This window comes from Sorex fumeus, unplaced genomic scaffold (genome assembly GCF_029834395.1).
Source record: "Sorex fumeus unplaced genomic scaffold, SorFum_2.1 ptg000061l, whole genome shotgun sequence".
NCBI lineage: Eukaryota > Metazoa > Chordata > Mammalia > Eulipotyphla > Soricidae > Sorex > Sorex fumeus.
Genome location: NW_026606118.1, coordinates 5,775,971 through 5,791,609, shown reverse-complemented (window position 1 = coordinate 5,791,609; position 15,639 = coordinate 5,775,971). Strand labels below are relative to the sequence as shown.

The 15,639-nt window shown below is 61.6% G+C and overlaps 1 protein-coding gene across 1 annotated transcript in view; it reads left to right on the top strand.

Annotated features, from left to right (window-relative positions):
- Positions 1-15,639, top strand: part of SYNJ2 (synaptojanin 2) — an 82,977-nt gene that overhangs the window by 54,731 nt on the left and 12,607 nt on the right. Inside the window, exons 12-21 of the mRNA XM_056125921.1 lie at positions 1,516-1,707; positions 3,315-3,396; positions 4,015-4,155; positions 6,355-6,547; positions 9,127-9,285; positions 11,415-11,571; positions 12,162-12,279; positions 14,148-14,366; positions 14,455-14,533; positions 15,333-15,492. Coding sequence (XP_055981896.1) covers positions 1,516-1,707; positions 3,315-3,396; positions 4,015-4,155; positions 6,355-6,547; positions 9,127-9,285; positions 11,415-11,571; positions 12,162-12,279; positions 14,148-14,366; positions 14,455-14,533; positions 15,333-15,492 — 1,500 coding nt within the window. The remainder of the gene's footprint in view (positions 1-1,515; positions 1,708-3,314; positions 3,397-4,014; positions 4,156-6,354; positions 6,548-9,126; positions 9,286-11,414; positions 11,572-12,161; positions 12,280-14,147; positions 14,367-14,454; positions 14,534-15,332; positions 15,493-15,639) is intronic.

Below are 15,639 nucleotides of genomic sequence, written 5' to 3'. Positions count from 1 at the left end.
GCATTTTTCGTGCTGGGAACATTCGAGAGCTCCCAGCACCTCATATGCTCAGGCTGGGATTGTGCGTGCTCAGGGCTGACTCCTGGCTCTGTACTCAGGGATCACTCCAGGCGGGGCTCTGGGCACCATCTGGGGTACAGCTGTGAGGGGAGTCACTCTCAGTCGTGAGGCGGGCAGGACCAAGTGGGGTCCAGTTGCTGGACAGGAAGAGCCTGTGGATGCCGAGAGCCGACATTTCCACCCGTGATGCCTTTTTACCAAGAACTTCAGCCTGGGCACAGACTCAGGATGTCGAGTTAGATGGTATTCGGTGGTGGCCATTCAGTCCCTTATGTTCTGGCCACATTTGTCACTCCCTGCCCCCTACCCACTCAGGACACAGCTGCACGGGGGTGGGGGGGTGCCGTGGTCTGGGACAGGCATGATTCAAGTACCGATAGCCAAAAGTGCATCTGCGGCCAAATGCCCGGGCTGGACAGGGGGACGGTGGAAAATGCTAAAGATGGGTGAAATCTTGCCCCCCGTATTTCCCTGCGGGGCTCCCTCCCTCCCTCAGCATCACACAACTCCAAGAGCAACTGGAGGGGGGGTCCTACCTGTCTGCAGGACTGCCCCCTCCCCTCACACCAGCTCCTGAGCACTGTGAGTCAGTTTCCAGACCCTTCTGCCTCCCAGAGCTCAGGGCAACAATCACCATCGACTGTCACAGCTGTGGGAGACACAGAGGACAATGGGTGGGAGCAGGGGCGGTGCCTCCGTGCCCTCTGCTGGCGTCCAGCCCCCGGGCGTTATGGAGGCTTCGGACCCAGGAACAATTGGGTACTGAGGTTGGACTATTGAAGGCCTCCGTGGGCCTCTCCCCTCCTGGCCCATCTGGACAGCATCCATCCTCTTGGAGAGCCTAGGGCTTGGGAGACCGTGAGCCGGAAATGGGGCCAGGCTAAAGAGGTGGTTGTTTCAGTTTGTCTGGGGCGCAAAACCAAGGGCCTCAGGCCCTCTCCAGTCGAGGGGGATGAAACCCAGCCTGGCCACTTGCCATCAAGCACCTGCCCCTGTGCGCACTCTCCAGCCCCTCACTGGTCTCAGTGTTTCAAGTTTTTTTTTAGTATTTCAGGATTTTACTTTTTGTTTTGGTTTGGGGGTCACACCAGCGGTGCGCAGGGCTTACTCCTGGCTCTGCGCTCAGAGATCACTTCTTGAGGATTCAGGGGGACTCTGGGGGGGCGAGTGCCGGGGATCAAACCTGGGCCAGCTGCATGCAAGGTTCCCCGCTGTGCTATCTCCCTGGCCCCCTACTCAAAATCTGTTGAGGCTGCGAGGAGCCAGGTGGCCCCTTTGGGGTTGCTGGCCGTGACCCGTGACCCGCCCTGCTGTGGGGAAGGTGTCGCGGGCCTGGACCTGAGCTTTCCGGTTATGGGGGTGCTCAGCCTCTTCGCCGTGACTCCCTGCGGGTGCTGGGTACCTGGGACCGGGAATGGGGTGCTGTCCAACCGGCCTTCCTACTTGCCCTGGCAGTGACCCCCCGGATCCTGAAGGCCATGTCGGAGCGCCAGGCGGAGTTCACCCACTTCAGACGCATGCGCATCGCCATGGGCACGTGGAACGTCAACGGTGGGAAGCAGTTCCGCAGCAACCTGCTGGGCACGGCCGAGCTGACCGACTGGCTGCTGGACACGCCCGCGCTGGCCGGGGCCACAGAGTCACAGGGTGAGCGAGCACGGCCCGCCTGCCCCGTCCCAGCCCGCCCCTCGCTCACCACTGTCCTTGTGCTGACCACGGTCACTCACACACGCGGCCAGGGTGCGTGCTCAGGGCTGTGGGCTCCCCGTAGGGACCCTGTGGAGCTGCCGGGAGTTGCACACTGTCGTGCCTGCCCTGGAGAACCCCACGCACAGCTGTGCTGCCCCACCCCCCCCGCATGTGGGCGGCCTCTCGGACCCAGTCCGAGGGCCTCAGTGTGCAGGGCTACGAGCTTTGGACTCAGCCCACACCCTGGCCTTTGGCTTCTCCCTGGAGTGACTGGCGGGCGCTGTGCTTTGACTCTAGAACACGCCCGGCCAATTACCCGCCAACGCCCCTCGGAGATAGTCTGTCCCACGCCCTCTCTCTGCCACCTGTGGCCGGGGAAGTTGACTCCAGACCATGGCCGGACACCGGTGGCTTCTCCTGTCTGTGTGACCCTTCCAGATGCCCCCAGGCCTGGAGTGCCCCGAATGTCTGTTCAACCTTGGCTGAAGAAACTCCCCAGTGGAATTCATGCAGAATTCAATCAGCTAATCAGTGGCTGAATAAATAGCAGTACTCCTACATTAAAAAAAAAAAAAAAGAAACTCTCCACTACAGGGTCCCCACTGTGACGAGCCCCCCTTGGCCTGCAGGAAGTAGGGTTCCTCTGCAGGGCTTCACGTGTGGGCTTCACTGGAGCATTTGTGGACACAGTGACCAAGGGGTCCAGCCCGAGGCAGCTGCTGTTTCCCTAAGAAAAGGGGAGGAGGGTCTGAGATCGCACAGCGGGCAGGGCACTTGCCTTGCATGAGGTTGACCTGGGTTCTACCCCCAGCACCCGATATGGTCCCTTGAGCTCCTCCAGGAATAATTGCTGAGCTCAGAGCCAGGAGTCAGCCCTGAGCCAAGGACCAAAAAAAAATTGAAAAGAAGTACCAGAGGGATAATAAAGCAGGCCAGTGCTTGTCTTGCATATGGCTGACTCGGGTTCAATCCCCCATCATCCCGTTTGGCTCTCTGAGCACTGCCAGGAGTAATTCCTGAGCACAGAACCAAGAGTAACCCCTGAGCACCACTGGGTGGAGAGAGAGAGAAAGAGGGAGAGAGAGAGAGAGAGAGAGAGAGAGAGAGAGAGAGAGAGAGAGAGAGAGAGAACGCAAGGGAGCACCCTGGGGTCTGGCTTGAAGGGCAGGCTCACTTGCCTTCACAAAGTACCACCCGAATCTCCCCCCCCGCACGGCATATCAGACCCCAGCAGCCCTGGGTGTGGCCCTGCGGGAGAGAAGGGGGCTCCAGGCTCCCGGGCCGGGGCTTGGGGACTCGGTCCCTGCTTCCCCGGTTGGGGTGCAGCCGGCTGGAAGGCCCTGAGCCTGGTCAGCCCCCAGCGGGCCTCTCTGCCAGCTGCTCCAGCTCTGCCTCTGCACCCAAGAGGCCTGGAGGGTGCAAGTGTGAGACCGTGTCTGGTCGGGAGATGGGTGGGATGACGTGGAATGTTCTGGAAGGAAGCGGGATGGGGGGTTCTTTAGGGTCCACAGCTGCCTCGGGAGGTGGCCCCCAGGCGACCTGCGGCTGAGTCCCCTCTCCCTCAGATGACGGCAACCCTGCTGACATATTTGCTGTGGGCTTCGAGGAGATGGTGGAGCTGAGTGCCGGGAATATCGTCAACGCCAGGTAAGTGGCCGGCAGAGAGCGTGGGGCGCCCGGCGGGGAGCGGGACCCGGACACGGGGATCCTCACACCCATGCCTGCCCCCCCCTCCCCCCCCCCGCTGACTGAGGGTCAGGGGTCAGGCAGAGTCAGGTGAAGGGCCTGGGGTCAGGGGGAGCATGAGCGCAGGCGAGGGTCTTGCCCACGGTTCCCCAAGGACAGGCCTGCTCCGACCCACCCGCCCCTGTCCCCGCCCCGACACTTCTCTCTCTCTCGAGGGCCACCAGCAGGCCCATGAACAGAAGCAGGGCAGGTCCATTAACAGGAGCACAGCAGAGTCAGACACGGAGGCAGGGGCTGGAGCAATAGCACAGCGGGTAGGGCGTTTACCTTGCACGCGGCCGACCCGGGTTCGATTCCCAGCATCCCATATGGTCCCCCGAGCACCGCCAGGGGTAATTCTTGAGCGCAGAGCCAGGAGTAACCCCTGTGCATCACCAGGTGTGACCCAAAAAGCCCAAAAAAAAAAAAACCAGACACGGAGGCAGCATGGGGGACGCAGCACGGGGTCCCTGCATGGGGGACCCGGCGCGGGGAGCCGTCGGGTGGGGGCTCGCTGTCCACACCTGCCCCTCTCTGCAGCACCACCAACCGGAAGATGTGGGGCGAACAGCTTCAGAAAGCCATCTCGCGCTCTCATCGGTACATTCTCTTGACCTCGGCACAGCTGGTGGGCGTCTGTCTGTATATCTTTGTGCGTCCGTACCATGTCCCCTTCATCAGGTAAGACAGTTCGCAAACCTCTGGGGGCACGGGGATTGCTCATCTGGGGGGTCGGTTCTGTCTCTGCTCTCCTCCTACGGCGGGGATTCTGGGGGGACGCAGCGAAGCCCCCAGGTGGGGACGAGGCCAGAGCGCCAGGCCTAGCGGGAGCCCTCAACTGCTGCTGCCAGCCCCCACTCAGCTTCGCCCAGAGAAGGGGGTTCTGGTGGATGGATGTCCTTGTGGAAGCTTTGGGGCTAAATCTGGCAGTGCTCAGGGCTTGCTCCGGGCTCTGCACTTGGGGTTCACTCCTGGTGGGCGTGGGGGACCATATGGGGTGCTGGGGATTGAACTTGGGCCAGCTTCATGCAAGGCAGGTGCCCACTCTGCTCACTATGGCCCCAACCCCTTGTAGAGGTTTTATTTTTAATTTTGCTTTTTTGGGTCACACCCAGTGATGCTCAGGGGTTATTCCTGGCTCTGCACTCAGAAATTACTCCTGGCGGTTACTTGGGGGACCGTACGGGATGCTGGGGATCAAACCCGGGTCCGCCACGTGCAAGGCAAACGCCCTATCGATCCACTGTACTATCGCACTGGCCCTTGTGGAGGTTTTAGACCAGAGCTAAGTGACTCATTAGGAAATGCCCATTCTCAGGTCTTTGTCAGAGAAGACTGGGGTGGGGAGCCTCTTCCTCATCGCCCCGTCAGCCACCTGTGGTCATCTCTCCCAGGGACCGGGGTGTGAGTGTGGAAGCAGGAATCTGAGGAAGACATGTCCATAAGAAAGGGTTTGTGTGCGCGTGTCTGCATGTGAGCGTGTTTCTTTGTGCCTTGAGCACGTGCATGTGAATTCATGTATATGTGTGTGTGCACGAATGCATGCATGTGTGTGTGAGTATGCGGACGTATGGGATGTGTGGATGTGGATGTGGATGGGTGTGCATGTGTGTGTGTCTGAGCGTGTATGTACATGCCTGTGGATGTGTGCACGAGGATGTTATTGTTCATGTGTTACATGCATGAGGATATACCTGTGTATACTTGTGTGTATGTTTATCTGTGAGCGGATGCAGGCATGTGCATGTGTACATGTCCCGGTGTGCATGTGTATGTGTGCATGTTTGGGAGTGCATTTGTGTGAGGTATTCATGCGTGTGTGTGTGTGTGTGCGTGTGTAGGAGGGCATTTGCATGAGTGAGTATGCATGTGTATGTGTGATTTTATGCGTGAGTGCGTGTGTTTTGTGCATGTGTGTGCTCGTGTGTGTGTGTGTGTGTGTGTATGTGTGTGTAGGCCTAGAGCTCTGCCTTCCCTCAGCCCTAGCCCCTGGCGCTCAGCCCCTGCTCAGCCCCCCACTGCCTCTCCTGAACACTGGCCAGCCTTGCTGAGTGGGCACGGAGTGGCCCACAGCTGGTTGCGGCCCTGCACCCGTTTCTGAGCGCAAGGGAGACCGTGGGTGCCCGTGGGGCGCAGCTCTGTGCTCACAGCCTGTGGGGTCTGGGCCTGTGTTGTTGTGCGGGTCCTGAGGTCTGTCCAGTGCGTGGTCAGTGCGGGTGGAGGGCAGCGAGCAGGCGGGGTTGGGTGGAGTCAGGTGGGGCTGTCAGGAGGCTGGAGTGCCCTGGGCTCCTGCTGCCCAGCTGCTGCCCGGTGCCAGCCTGGAGCTGTGCTCACTGACCACGTGAGGCGCTGCCTTCCCGCTGGGCGGACACTGTCCCATCTACCGCGTCATACCTGGAGGCTTCCATCACTTCCTGTGAGGCTCTACCTTCTGTCCGGGGCTGGACACTGTCCCACCTACTGTGTCACACCTGGAGTTATCTGTCACTTCCTGTGAGGCTCTGCCTTCCCTTGGGGCCAGACACTGTCCCACCTGCTGTGTCACACCTAGAGGATTCTGCTACTTCCCATATGCTGCGGGCCTGGTAGCCTCCTGGACATTGCAGGAAAGCCCCGTGGGTGGGGGTGCCGAGGGAGACCCGTGCTGCTCTGTGGGGGCCTCGGTCGGGAACTTTGGCCAGGAGAGAACAAAGCAGAGACCCTTAGAGATCGAGGGTCAAGGAGGAAGATGAGTATCGGGGGGATCCCCAGAGCCCTGCTCTGGAGGCGACCGGGGAAGGATTCTCAGGCTGCCGGCCCTGCCCGGGGCCCTCGGGAACCAGCTGGCCTGTGCTTGTCCCTGGGGGCCACTGAGAGTCGGCCACGCGGCTTCTCTTCCAGGGAGGTGGCGATTGACACGGTGAAGACGGGCATGGGCGGAAAGGCCGGCAACAAGGGGGCCGTGGGCATCCGCTTCCAGTTCCACAGCACCAGCTTCTGCTTCGTGTGCAGCCACCTGACGGCCGGCCAGTCGCAGGTGAAGGAGCGGAACGAGGACTACCGCGAGATCACGCAGAAGCTCAGCTTCCCCATGGTGAGCCCTCTCCGGCCAGCGCTGGTCAGCGCCAGTCAGACCTGGTTGGCACCGGTCTGCTCCGGTCAGTGCCAGTCTGTGTCAGTCGATGCCAGTCAGACCCAGTTAAAGCTGGTCTGATCCTCTGGTCTCTGCTGGTCAGCTCTGGTCAGCTTCGGCCAGCGCCGGTCAGGGCCGATCAACGCCAGTCAGACCCAGTTGGCACCGGTTTGCTCCGGTCAGTGCCAGTCTGTGTCAGTTGATGCCAGTCAGACCCAGTCAACGCTGGTCTGATCCTCTGGTCACTGCCGATCAGCTCTGGTCAGTGCTGGCCAGCGCCGGTCAGTGCCAGTCAGACCCCGGCAGTGCCGGTTTGCTCTGGTCAGTACCAGTCTGTGTCAGTTGATGCCAGTCAGACCCAGTCAATGCTGGTCTGCTCCAATTGCTGCCGGTCAGCTCTTGTCAATGCTGGTCAGCACTTGGTAGTGCTGGTCTGCTCGGATGAGCGCCATGCATGACTTTCCAGGCTGCCAGGAGGGCTGGGGGAGGATCTTGGACGCGCTGGGCCGTGATGGCAGGATCGTCCTTGGAGGGGCTGACTCCTGAGCGTGGGCCGGTTTCCCCCAACGCAAGCCGCCATGTCTGGGAACTATGTGGCTTCTGGGAGATCCACAGTGACACCAGCGTCTGGGTCAGTGGGGCGGGTCAGAACCCCTTTCGTGTGGGGACTGATACCCAGGCGTCCGGAGGGGAGGCTGCGTCTCCCTGGAAAAGTCTCCGGGGACTTTGCTGGACTGGAGAAAGTGTCGTTCAAGACCGGGGGTGGGGGGGGTCCACAGCGTCTCGCCCCTCTCGGCGCTCAGTTCTCTCACGGGCTGCTCCATGCTGCCAGGGTTGGTCCGGCTTTGGCATCGGGGAGGGTGCTGTGTCCCCCTCTCCCCATCAGGGGGGCAGTGACAGTGGCACAGGATGGTACAGGGAAACAGAGCTAGGCTGGGACCACCCCCCCCCCCCCCCGAGTTCTCGCGCTGCCTCCAGGTCCTCATTCCCCTCTGGGGTCTCCATCTGCCTTCCAAGTTCCCGCTCAGGCGAGTGGCCCGAGAAGAGAAGCCCGTGCGTCCACGCCGGGCCAGGCTGCTGAAGGGCTTTGGAGTTCCAGCTCAGTTTTCTCCACATCCAGCCTTCATACACAGACTCCCGCTTTCAAAATCTACATTCCTGGAGCCAGGGAGATGGGCTGGAGGTCAGGGGTCAGGGGCCAGACACAGATCAGAGTTCCACCCCGCTCAGCCCTGCTGCTGTGGCGCTGGTCGCCCCCAGTGCCGCGTCACTGGCCCCAGCGTGGGGCGGTGCAGCCTCAGGCAGCGTGGAGCTGGACAGTGCTCGGACAGGAGCTGGACACTGCCGGGAGCAGAGTGAAGACTCCGCCCTTCCCTGCACCCGGGGCCCCGCCCCCTGATCCGGCCTGCCGGCCGCCTGCGTCCTGCTGCCCCCTAGTGGTCGCCAGAGTTTAAGGTTGCTGCAGCCCAGCCTGCTGCTCCCCGTAGAGGGTGGGTGGGCTGAAGCTGGTCTGGCTGCACGTCCTGCTCATGTCTGGGTCCCAGGCCACGGGCTGTGGCTCTTCAAGGGCAGCCAGATCCCTCAGACACTGACCTGTTGGGCTGTGTGAACCCTTGGTTTCTTTAGCAGGCGCTGTAATCCCTGTTGCCTGTCCTACTGCTTTCTCTGGAGGGTGTGTGTGTGTGTGTGTGTGTGTGTGTGTGTGTGTGTGTGTGCGTGTGTGCCCCCAAGTCCGCTTCTGGTAACTATCTGACCCTCACCAGGTCTCTGGAGGGTGTGTGTGTGTGTGTGTGTGTGTGTGTGTGTGTGTGCCCCCAAGTCCGCTTCTGGTAACTATCTGACCCTCACCAGGTCTCTGGAGGGTGTGTGTGTGTGTGTGTGTGTGTGTGTGTGTGTGTCCCCAAGTCCGCTTCTGGTAACTATCTGACCCTCACCAGGTCTCTGGAGGGTGTGTGTGTGTGTGTGTGTGTGTGTGTGTGTGTGTGTGCCCCCAAGTCCGCTTCTGGTAACTATCTGACCCTCACCAGGTCTCTGGAGGGTGTGTGTGTGTGTGTGTGTATGTGTGTGTGTGTGTGTGTGTCTGTATATGTGCTCCAAGTAAAGTCTCCTCTGTAGGTCTTGGATAGTGAGCTGAGATGCTTGAGTAAAGACTTTTCAGGAGGGGCAGCGGAGAGGGCCACAGGCAAGGCACCTTCCTTGCACGCCATCGGCCTGCCCAGCTAGTTATCCCCTGGGCACTACCAGGAGTGGTCTGTGAGCACAGGTCCACGAGTCATCCCCGAGCACTTCTGGCTGTGCCTCCCTGTCCCCAAAAGAGACTTGAGGAAAGGAGCTTATCTGTGTGCTCTGGGGCGCGCCCAACAGTGCTCCTGTGTGCATTGAGGCTGCGCGCTCTCGGCCCTTCCCGCCGTCACCCTGGCCACAGAAAAGGAGCATTTCTAGGGGCAGAGGCTCGACATGTGCCCTCCGGGGGCTCTTTTCCTCTCCCCCCCTCCATCCCCCAAAAGGTCCCGAATGACGGTGACTTTCTGTCCCTCCAGGGAAGAAACATTTTTTCTCACGATTACGTGTTCTGGTGCGGCGACTTCAACTACCGCATCGACCTCACTTACGAGGAAGTCTTCTACTTTGTGAAGCGCCAAGACTGGAAGAAACTACTAGAATTTGATCAGCTGCAGCTGCAGAAAGCAAACGGAAAAGTGCGTGAGTTGAGCCCTGGGTTGGTTTTCTAGCGGTTCCTACTCGCCGATTCTGAGGGGCGGCGGCAGTGCCCGTGGGGGCCAGCAGGGGGCAGGGTAGCACGCGGCCACCCGCCCAGGAGCTTCTTTGCAGGGACCAAGAGGACTTCACACAGCTGGGCTCCCCTCTGGGTGGGCATCCTGCGCCCGCTCTGGCCAGGAGGAAGAAGGGGCGCCCCCTCCACTCTCAGCGCACCTGCACCCCCCCATCAGTGCTTTGTTTCTCTGTTTGGGGGCCACACTCAGCTGTGCTCAGGGATCACCAGGTGGTGCTGGGATGGAACCCAGGTGGGCCGCTCTCACGGCAGGCGCCCTCCCCGCTGTGCTGCTACTGCAGCCGGCACAGTGCCGGGCTCTGTTGATGAGAACAGCTTCCAGCAGGACCCAGGAAGCTTGGGGGCGGGGGCAGGGAGGGGACTGGGGCGGGGACTGCAGTGTAGACAGTCAGACCCCGTTTCGGGCTCATGAGCCCGGCTAGCAGGCACAAGCTGTCACAGGTTGCCCAAACCACCAAATGACTCTTCAGAGTCTGCTCCAGGGCCAGAGCCATAGCACAGCAGGAAGGGCACTTGCTGTGCATGGGACCAGCCCGGGTTCAATCCCTGGCACCCTCTGTGGTTCCCTGAACCATTCCAGGAGCCCTGAGCACAGAGCCAGGAGTCATCCCTGAGCACAGAGCCAGGAGTGATCTCTGAGCACAGAGCCAGGAGTAATTCCTGAGCACAGAGCCAGGAGTCATCCCTGAGCACAGAGCCAGGAGTGAGCGCTGAGCACAGAGCCAGGAGTGAGCTCTGAGCACAGAACTGGGAGTGAGCCCTGAGCATAGAGCCAGGAGTAATCCCTGAGCACAGAGCCAGGAGTGATCTCTGAGCACAGAGCCAGGAGTAATTCCTGAGCACAGAGCCAGGAATCATCCCTGAGCACAGAGCCAGGAGTGAGCGCGCTGAGCACAGAGCCGGGAGTGAGCCCTGAGCACAGAGGCAGAAGTGATCCTTGCGCACAGCCAGGAGAGATCCTGAGCACAGAGCTGGAGTCAGCCCTGAGCACAGCCAGGAGTGCTCCCCCCGCACCAAAAAAAGAGAGACCAGTTGTAGTTACTGGTTTTGGCATATCGAATACACAGCGGATAGCTTGCCAGGCTCTTCCGTGCGGGCGGAATACGCTCGGTAGCTTGCCAGTCTTTCCGAGAGGGATAGAGGCTTTTGGGGTGACCTCTAATCACCCTTGTAGGTGTTACCATATTTGAACCCTATCAAATATGGTACGACAATTCCAGAAGATGGGTATTTAGTGTCTTATGATGTGTCGCACGGCCGCAAGCGGCTGCGCGGGTCCGAAAAGCGTCCTGGAGTGTGGCGACGGCTGGGTAGTGGAAGTAGTGTCCAAAAAAAGAAAGAAACAAAAAAAGATTCTGCTCCAGCTGCTTTATCTGGCATTGCTGACCCCTCATTGCTGACGCACTAAAGTTGATGCGATCCAGGGATACCCACACCCGCACATGTCTAGACTGAGGCTGTCCCTCAATTGGATGTTAGACCCCTTCCAGCAGGGAAACTGAGGCCAGGGTCTGGTCAGCTCCTGCTTTCCAGGAAGGGTCAGTGAGTAAGTGGGTGGAGTTTGCCCCCGCTGAGCTGTGGTTTGCGCTGCTGCCTGGGATGGGACCTGGCAAGGTGTCTGCCCAACTGGACCCTCTCCCCAGGGGGTGGCCAGCCGCAGGGGAGGTGGGGGGGAGAAGCTGTCACACCCTTGGGCATAGACCTCCTGTGCCGAGTCTCCCGAGGGAACCAACCGTCAGGGCTGCAGCCGGCGAGGGCAAAGCCAGGCCCTGCTGGGCTTCCATGGCTCGTTGAGCTGGTGGCAGTGTGGTCCTGGGTCCCTGCCTGTCCCTGTGTCCCCGGGTCCCGGGTCCCCTCTGTTCCGTGTCTTTCCCCAGTCTCAGCACCGAGAGGGGCCCCTGGTAAGTCCTGCTCGCGTTGGCCCTGTGCCGCTGTATCCAGTGCTGCTCTGAGGCTGCAGACCCCCTTTGTGTGCGGGTTTGCCCGTGACATGAGGCCCCGGGAGCGCTGAAGCCCTGGATGTCCTTGTTCCAGATTTTTAAAGACTTTCACGAAGGCGCCATCAACTTTGGACCCACCTACAAGTATGACGTCGGCTCGGCTGCCTACGACACGAGCGACAAGTGCCGCACCCCGGCCTGGACCGACAGGGTGCTGTGGTGGAGGAAGCGGCTCCCTTCCGACCGCACCGGTACGCGGGGGCCAGGGGGCAGAGTCACCCCAGGGGTCCCCAGCTCCCTCTGGCCTCCGCTGGGGACCGATTCACCAACAGGCCTGCTCCGGGCACCCCACAACCCTGCCAGGGAAGGAAAGGGGTGGGACCCGGGGAAGAACGGGAGATGTCCAGGAGGGAAGAAGAGAGAAGGCCCAGGGAAAGGAGGAGAGATGGTCCGGGGATGGGGAGAGGGTCCGGGGGAAGGGGGGAGGATCCAGGGGAGGAGGAAGAGATGGTGGGGGGCGGGGCAGAGGGAGGGAGGGTCCAGGGGAGGGGGGGATGGTCAGGAGAGAGGGAGAGGGTTCGGGGGAGGAGGGAGAGATGGTCCGGGGGGAGGGGGAGAGGGTCTGGGGGAGTGGGGGATGGTAGGGGGGAGGGGGAGGAGAGATTCTGGGGTCTGCCCCAGTACCTCTTTTTCCTCCCACATTTACTCATTGAATTTAATTTGAACCCGTGCCACAGTGGAGGAGTGTGCGGGAGTGTGGGTGGGCGTGTGGGCCTGTGGTCGCGCTCACGGATACGGGTCTGCCTTGCATGTGGGTCTCTCGCTGGCGGCGGCCGAGCAGCTGCAGAACTGAACCTGCTGGACAGCGACCTCAATGCTGACCCCAGTGTCCAGCACACCTGGTCCCCCGGCGTCCTCAAGTACTACGGGCGCGCTGAGCTGCAGGCGTCCGACCACAGGTAGGACCTGCGCCCGGGAGACTCGGGGCCACAGTGGGGCTGCAGTGGGCCACGGGGGCACCTGCCACGCGGCCACCCAGGTTCCGTCCAGACGCCGCAGATGGGGCCCCTAGCCCGGCCATGGAGACCCCCGAGGGCAGAGCCAGGAGCAGCCCTGAGCCTTCCCATGTGGCCCCAAAGCAATCCAGAGTGGCCAGGCCTGTGCGTGGTCCCGAGCATGGGGGTCAGTGGTGCTGTGTCTGCCACGGGTCCTCAGTGGCAGTGCCGGGACAGGTCCAGAGCACAGCCAGTGGCGTTTGTCTCTGCCAGGGCGCCAGGGCTCCCCGAGGACCCCCAGATAGTCCAAGGGAGGACACCATGAAAAATCAGTCGGTGGGGCTGTATCCAGGCCGATGCAGGGAGCCAGGTCGGGACGGACGGAGAAGGGACCGGGTGTGGCCAGACACATGTGTGTTCGTGGCCCTGCCACATAACGGCTCACTTGTTAGTGACCTCCGTGTCTTGCATGCACACAGGAGCGTCCCGGGTGCTCACGGGTGAATCCCCCTAACCTAGTGATCCCGGACACCGGGGCCGTCTGAGTATTGCATCGAGGACTTAGTTTTTCATTAAAAGAAGCAGAACTGTGCTCTGTGCGTTGTGGGCCGTTCCTCGGCCGGAAGATGAAGTCACGCCAGTTGGGGTTCCGGGGCTGGGCCTGGTGGGACCGAGTCGAGTGAAGTTAGGCAGGACCGTCCCGTGTGGGAACACAGAGAAGCAGCCAGGGAGTGGCAGGCGGCTGAAGGCTCCCCCCTCTGAGCTGGGGTCCGGGAGCCCCACTCTGCCCGACTGCCCTGGGCCCGCCTCCCTGACATGTTCAACGCTCGTCCTTTCTCCCTTGTCATCACAAGAATGTTCTAGAACCAGGCTCGGGACCAGGGCGCGAGCTTTGTTCCCAGTACCCCCACGTGTGGGGGACTCCTGCCTCGTGTACTTGGCTACCCCAAGATGCTCAGGGCCTGGAGGCTTCTGCAGAGAGAACTCGGCCAGAGGGCTTCCTTGGCGCTTAGCCCTGCGCCAGATTTCTCTCTCCCCTTGTTTTCACCCCTCGAACCTTAAGGCCCACCGGGCATGAGATGACTCTGGGGGGCAGCGGTGTCGGTGCCCAGAGAGCCTGGTTGCCTGCAGCTGGAGGGGGCGGCCAGCACCTGACCCGCCTCAGCTGCTGGGGACTAGGGCCCCCTGGCATCAGGCGTGGCCCCTGCTTACAGCACCCCAGGGCGTCTCGGGTTAGCAGCGGTAGGTGAGGATGGGTAGGTGAGGATGAGAGGTTGTCTTCCGGTTTAGTTTTTTTGTTTGTTTGTTTTTAGATTTTTATTAGTGAAACACCATGAGGTACAGTTGCAGACTTACAAAGTTTTGTGCTTGGGTTTCAGTTGTACAATGATCAAACACCCATCCCTCCACCAGTGCCCATTTTCCACCACCACGGGTCCCAGTATCCCTCCCACCCCCCCCATCTCCCCCACCCCACCCTGCCTCTGTGGTAGGACATTCCCTTTTGTTCTCTCTTTCCTCTTGAGTGGCAAAAGAGGCGTTGAGTGGCAATCATGTTTATCACCCACGTCTGCGGTGCTCGGGGCTTACTCCTGGCTTTGTGTTCAGGGATCCCTCTGGGGTCTGCAGTGTGCAGGGCAAGCCCCTCACCCCCGCTGCCGTCTCTGTCTCTGCTGCTCTCTGTCCAAGGTGGGCGGGGGTGGAGGGGACCCGCAGTGTCCGCCCCTTTCCACGCCCACCGCAGTGCTGGCCCTTAGAAGTACCGGGATGATCAGGGGCTGGAGGGGGCCCCGTCCGGGGACTCGCTGACCCGCCTCCCCCATGTCGCGCAGACCCGTGCTGGCCGTCGTGGAGGTGGAGGTGCAGGAGGTGGACGAGAGCGCGCGTGACCGGGTGCTCCAGGAAGTGTCCTCCTCCCAGGGGCCCCTGGATGCCACCGTCGTGGTCGACCTGCAGTCCCCGGGCTCGGAGGAGAAGGACGAGTTCCCGGAGGACGTGCGTGCCGAGCTCATGGAGACCCTGGGCAGCTACGGCACCATCGTGCTGGTCAGGTGAGGGCTGCCCTCGGGCCGGGGACCTCCAGGGTGGGAACGCGATCCCCCTCGGGGCAGCGGCCAAGGCCGACTCTGGGTCTTCCAGGATCAACCAGGGCCGGATGCTGGTGACATTTGCCGACAGTCACTCGGCGCTGAGCGTCCTGGGTGCGGACGGCATGAAGGTGAGCCGGGCTGGGCGTGAGGGGCAGAGGGCGGCCAGTATACTCAGGGGCAGGAAGCCCTAAGCAGTGGCCCCCCACTGCCTAGCGCCCCCTGGTGTTAGGAGCTAAAACCATGCCTTCTGCCTCTCCACTGAGGTTTCGAGTGCTCCGAGTTTGGGAGAGAGTTCCTCTTTTGCAGAGAGGCTTGGGGGGGCTCCCAAACAGTGCTCGGGAGGTTCAGGGACCCCAGCGGTGAGCTCAGCCAGTTAGGGTCAGCATGAGGCCCCCAGGGTGTGGTGCTGCCTGGGCCCTGAGTGGGCAGTTCCCATGGCCTCCGGGGCGGCCCGCAGATACTCAGGGGACCATGTGGTGCCAGGAATCGAGCCCGGGTTGGGCCCAGGCTGCGCACAAGCCCTGGCCCCTCGCCACCCCCATCCCTGAGAGCGAGTCTGTCTCTGCTCCCCGGGCCCGTGGCCTGGTCTTTCTCTCCCGCGGTGTTGATGGGTTGAAGTGTCCCGGGTGGCTAAGGCGGAAGTGACCGTCACGATTCCCATAAGAATATAGATAAGACTTACAGGCCCCGCAGCCTGTTCTGGGCGGCCGGTGGGGGCAGCCCTGGTCCGTCCGCTCGCGGCCCAGCTCCACAGTTGAAAACCCCACGAGTCTGTACATCTGGGGACATGCAGCTTTAGGACAGGGTCGTTGGGGGTAGTTTCCCGACTTCAGGGTCTCTGGGATGAAGAGACCCTCTAGGACTGGGGACGAGGGTGAGGGGGTGGGTCGGGCCGGCCACGGGGGCTGCTGACCCGCCGGCCTCCAGGTGAAAGGCAGAGCTGTGAAGATCCGCCCCAAGACCAAGGACTGGCTGCAGGCCCAGGTGCTCCGGCGGCGGGAAAGCGCGGCCTCGATGTCGCCCACGGCCGGGTCCTGCTTGCTGGAGGAGAGCTTCGACTTCTCGAGCCTGGACTACGAGTCGGAGGGTGAGCAGGCGGGCGGGCGGGGTTCGGGAAGGTTCCAGAGCCCTCGGAGGGAAGCCCCCTGTTCCAGGGCAGGCGTGGGGGGGGGGGGGGTCCCGAGCAGGGAGGGCCAAAGCTGGGTCCCTCGGTGGTGGGGTTTCAGGACCTGTC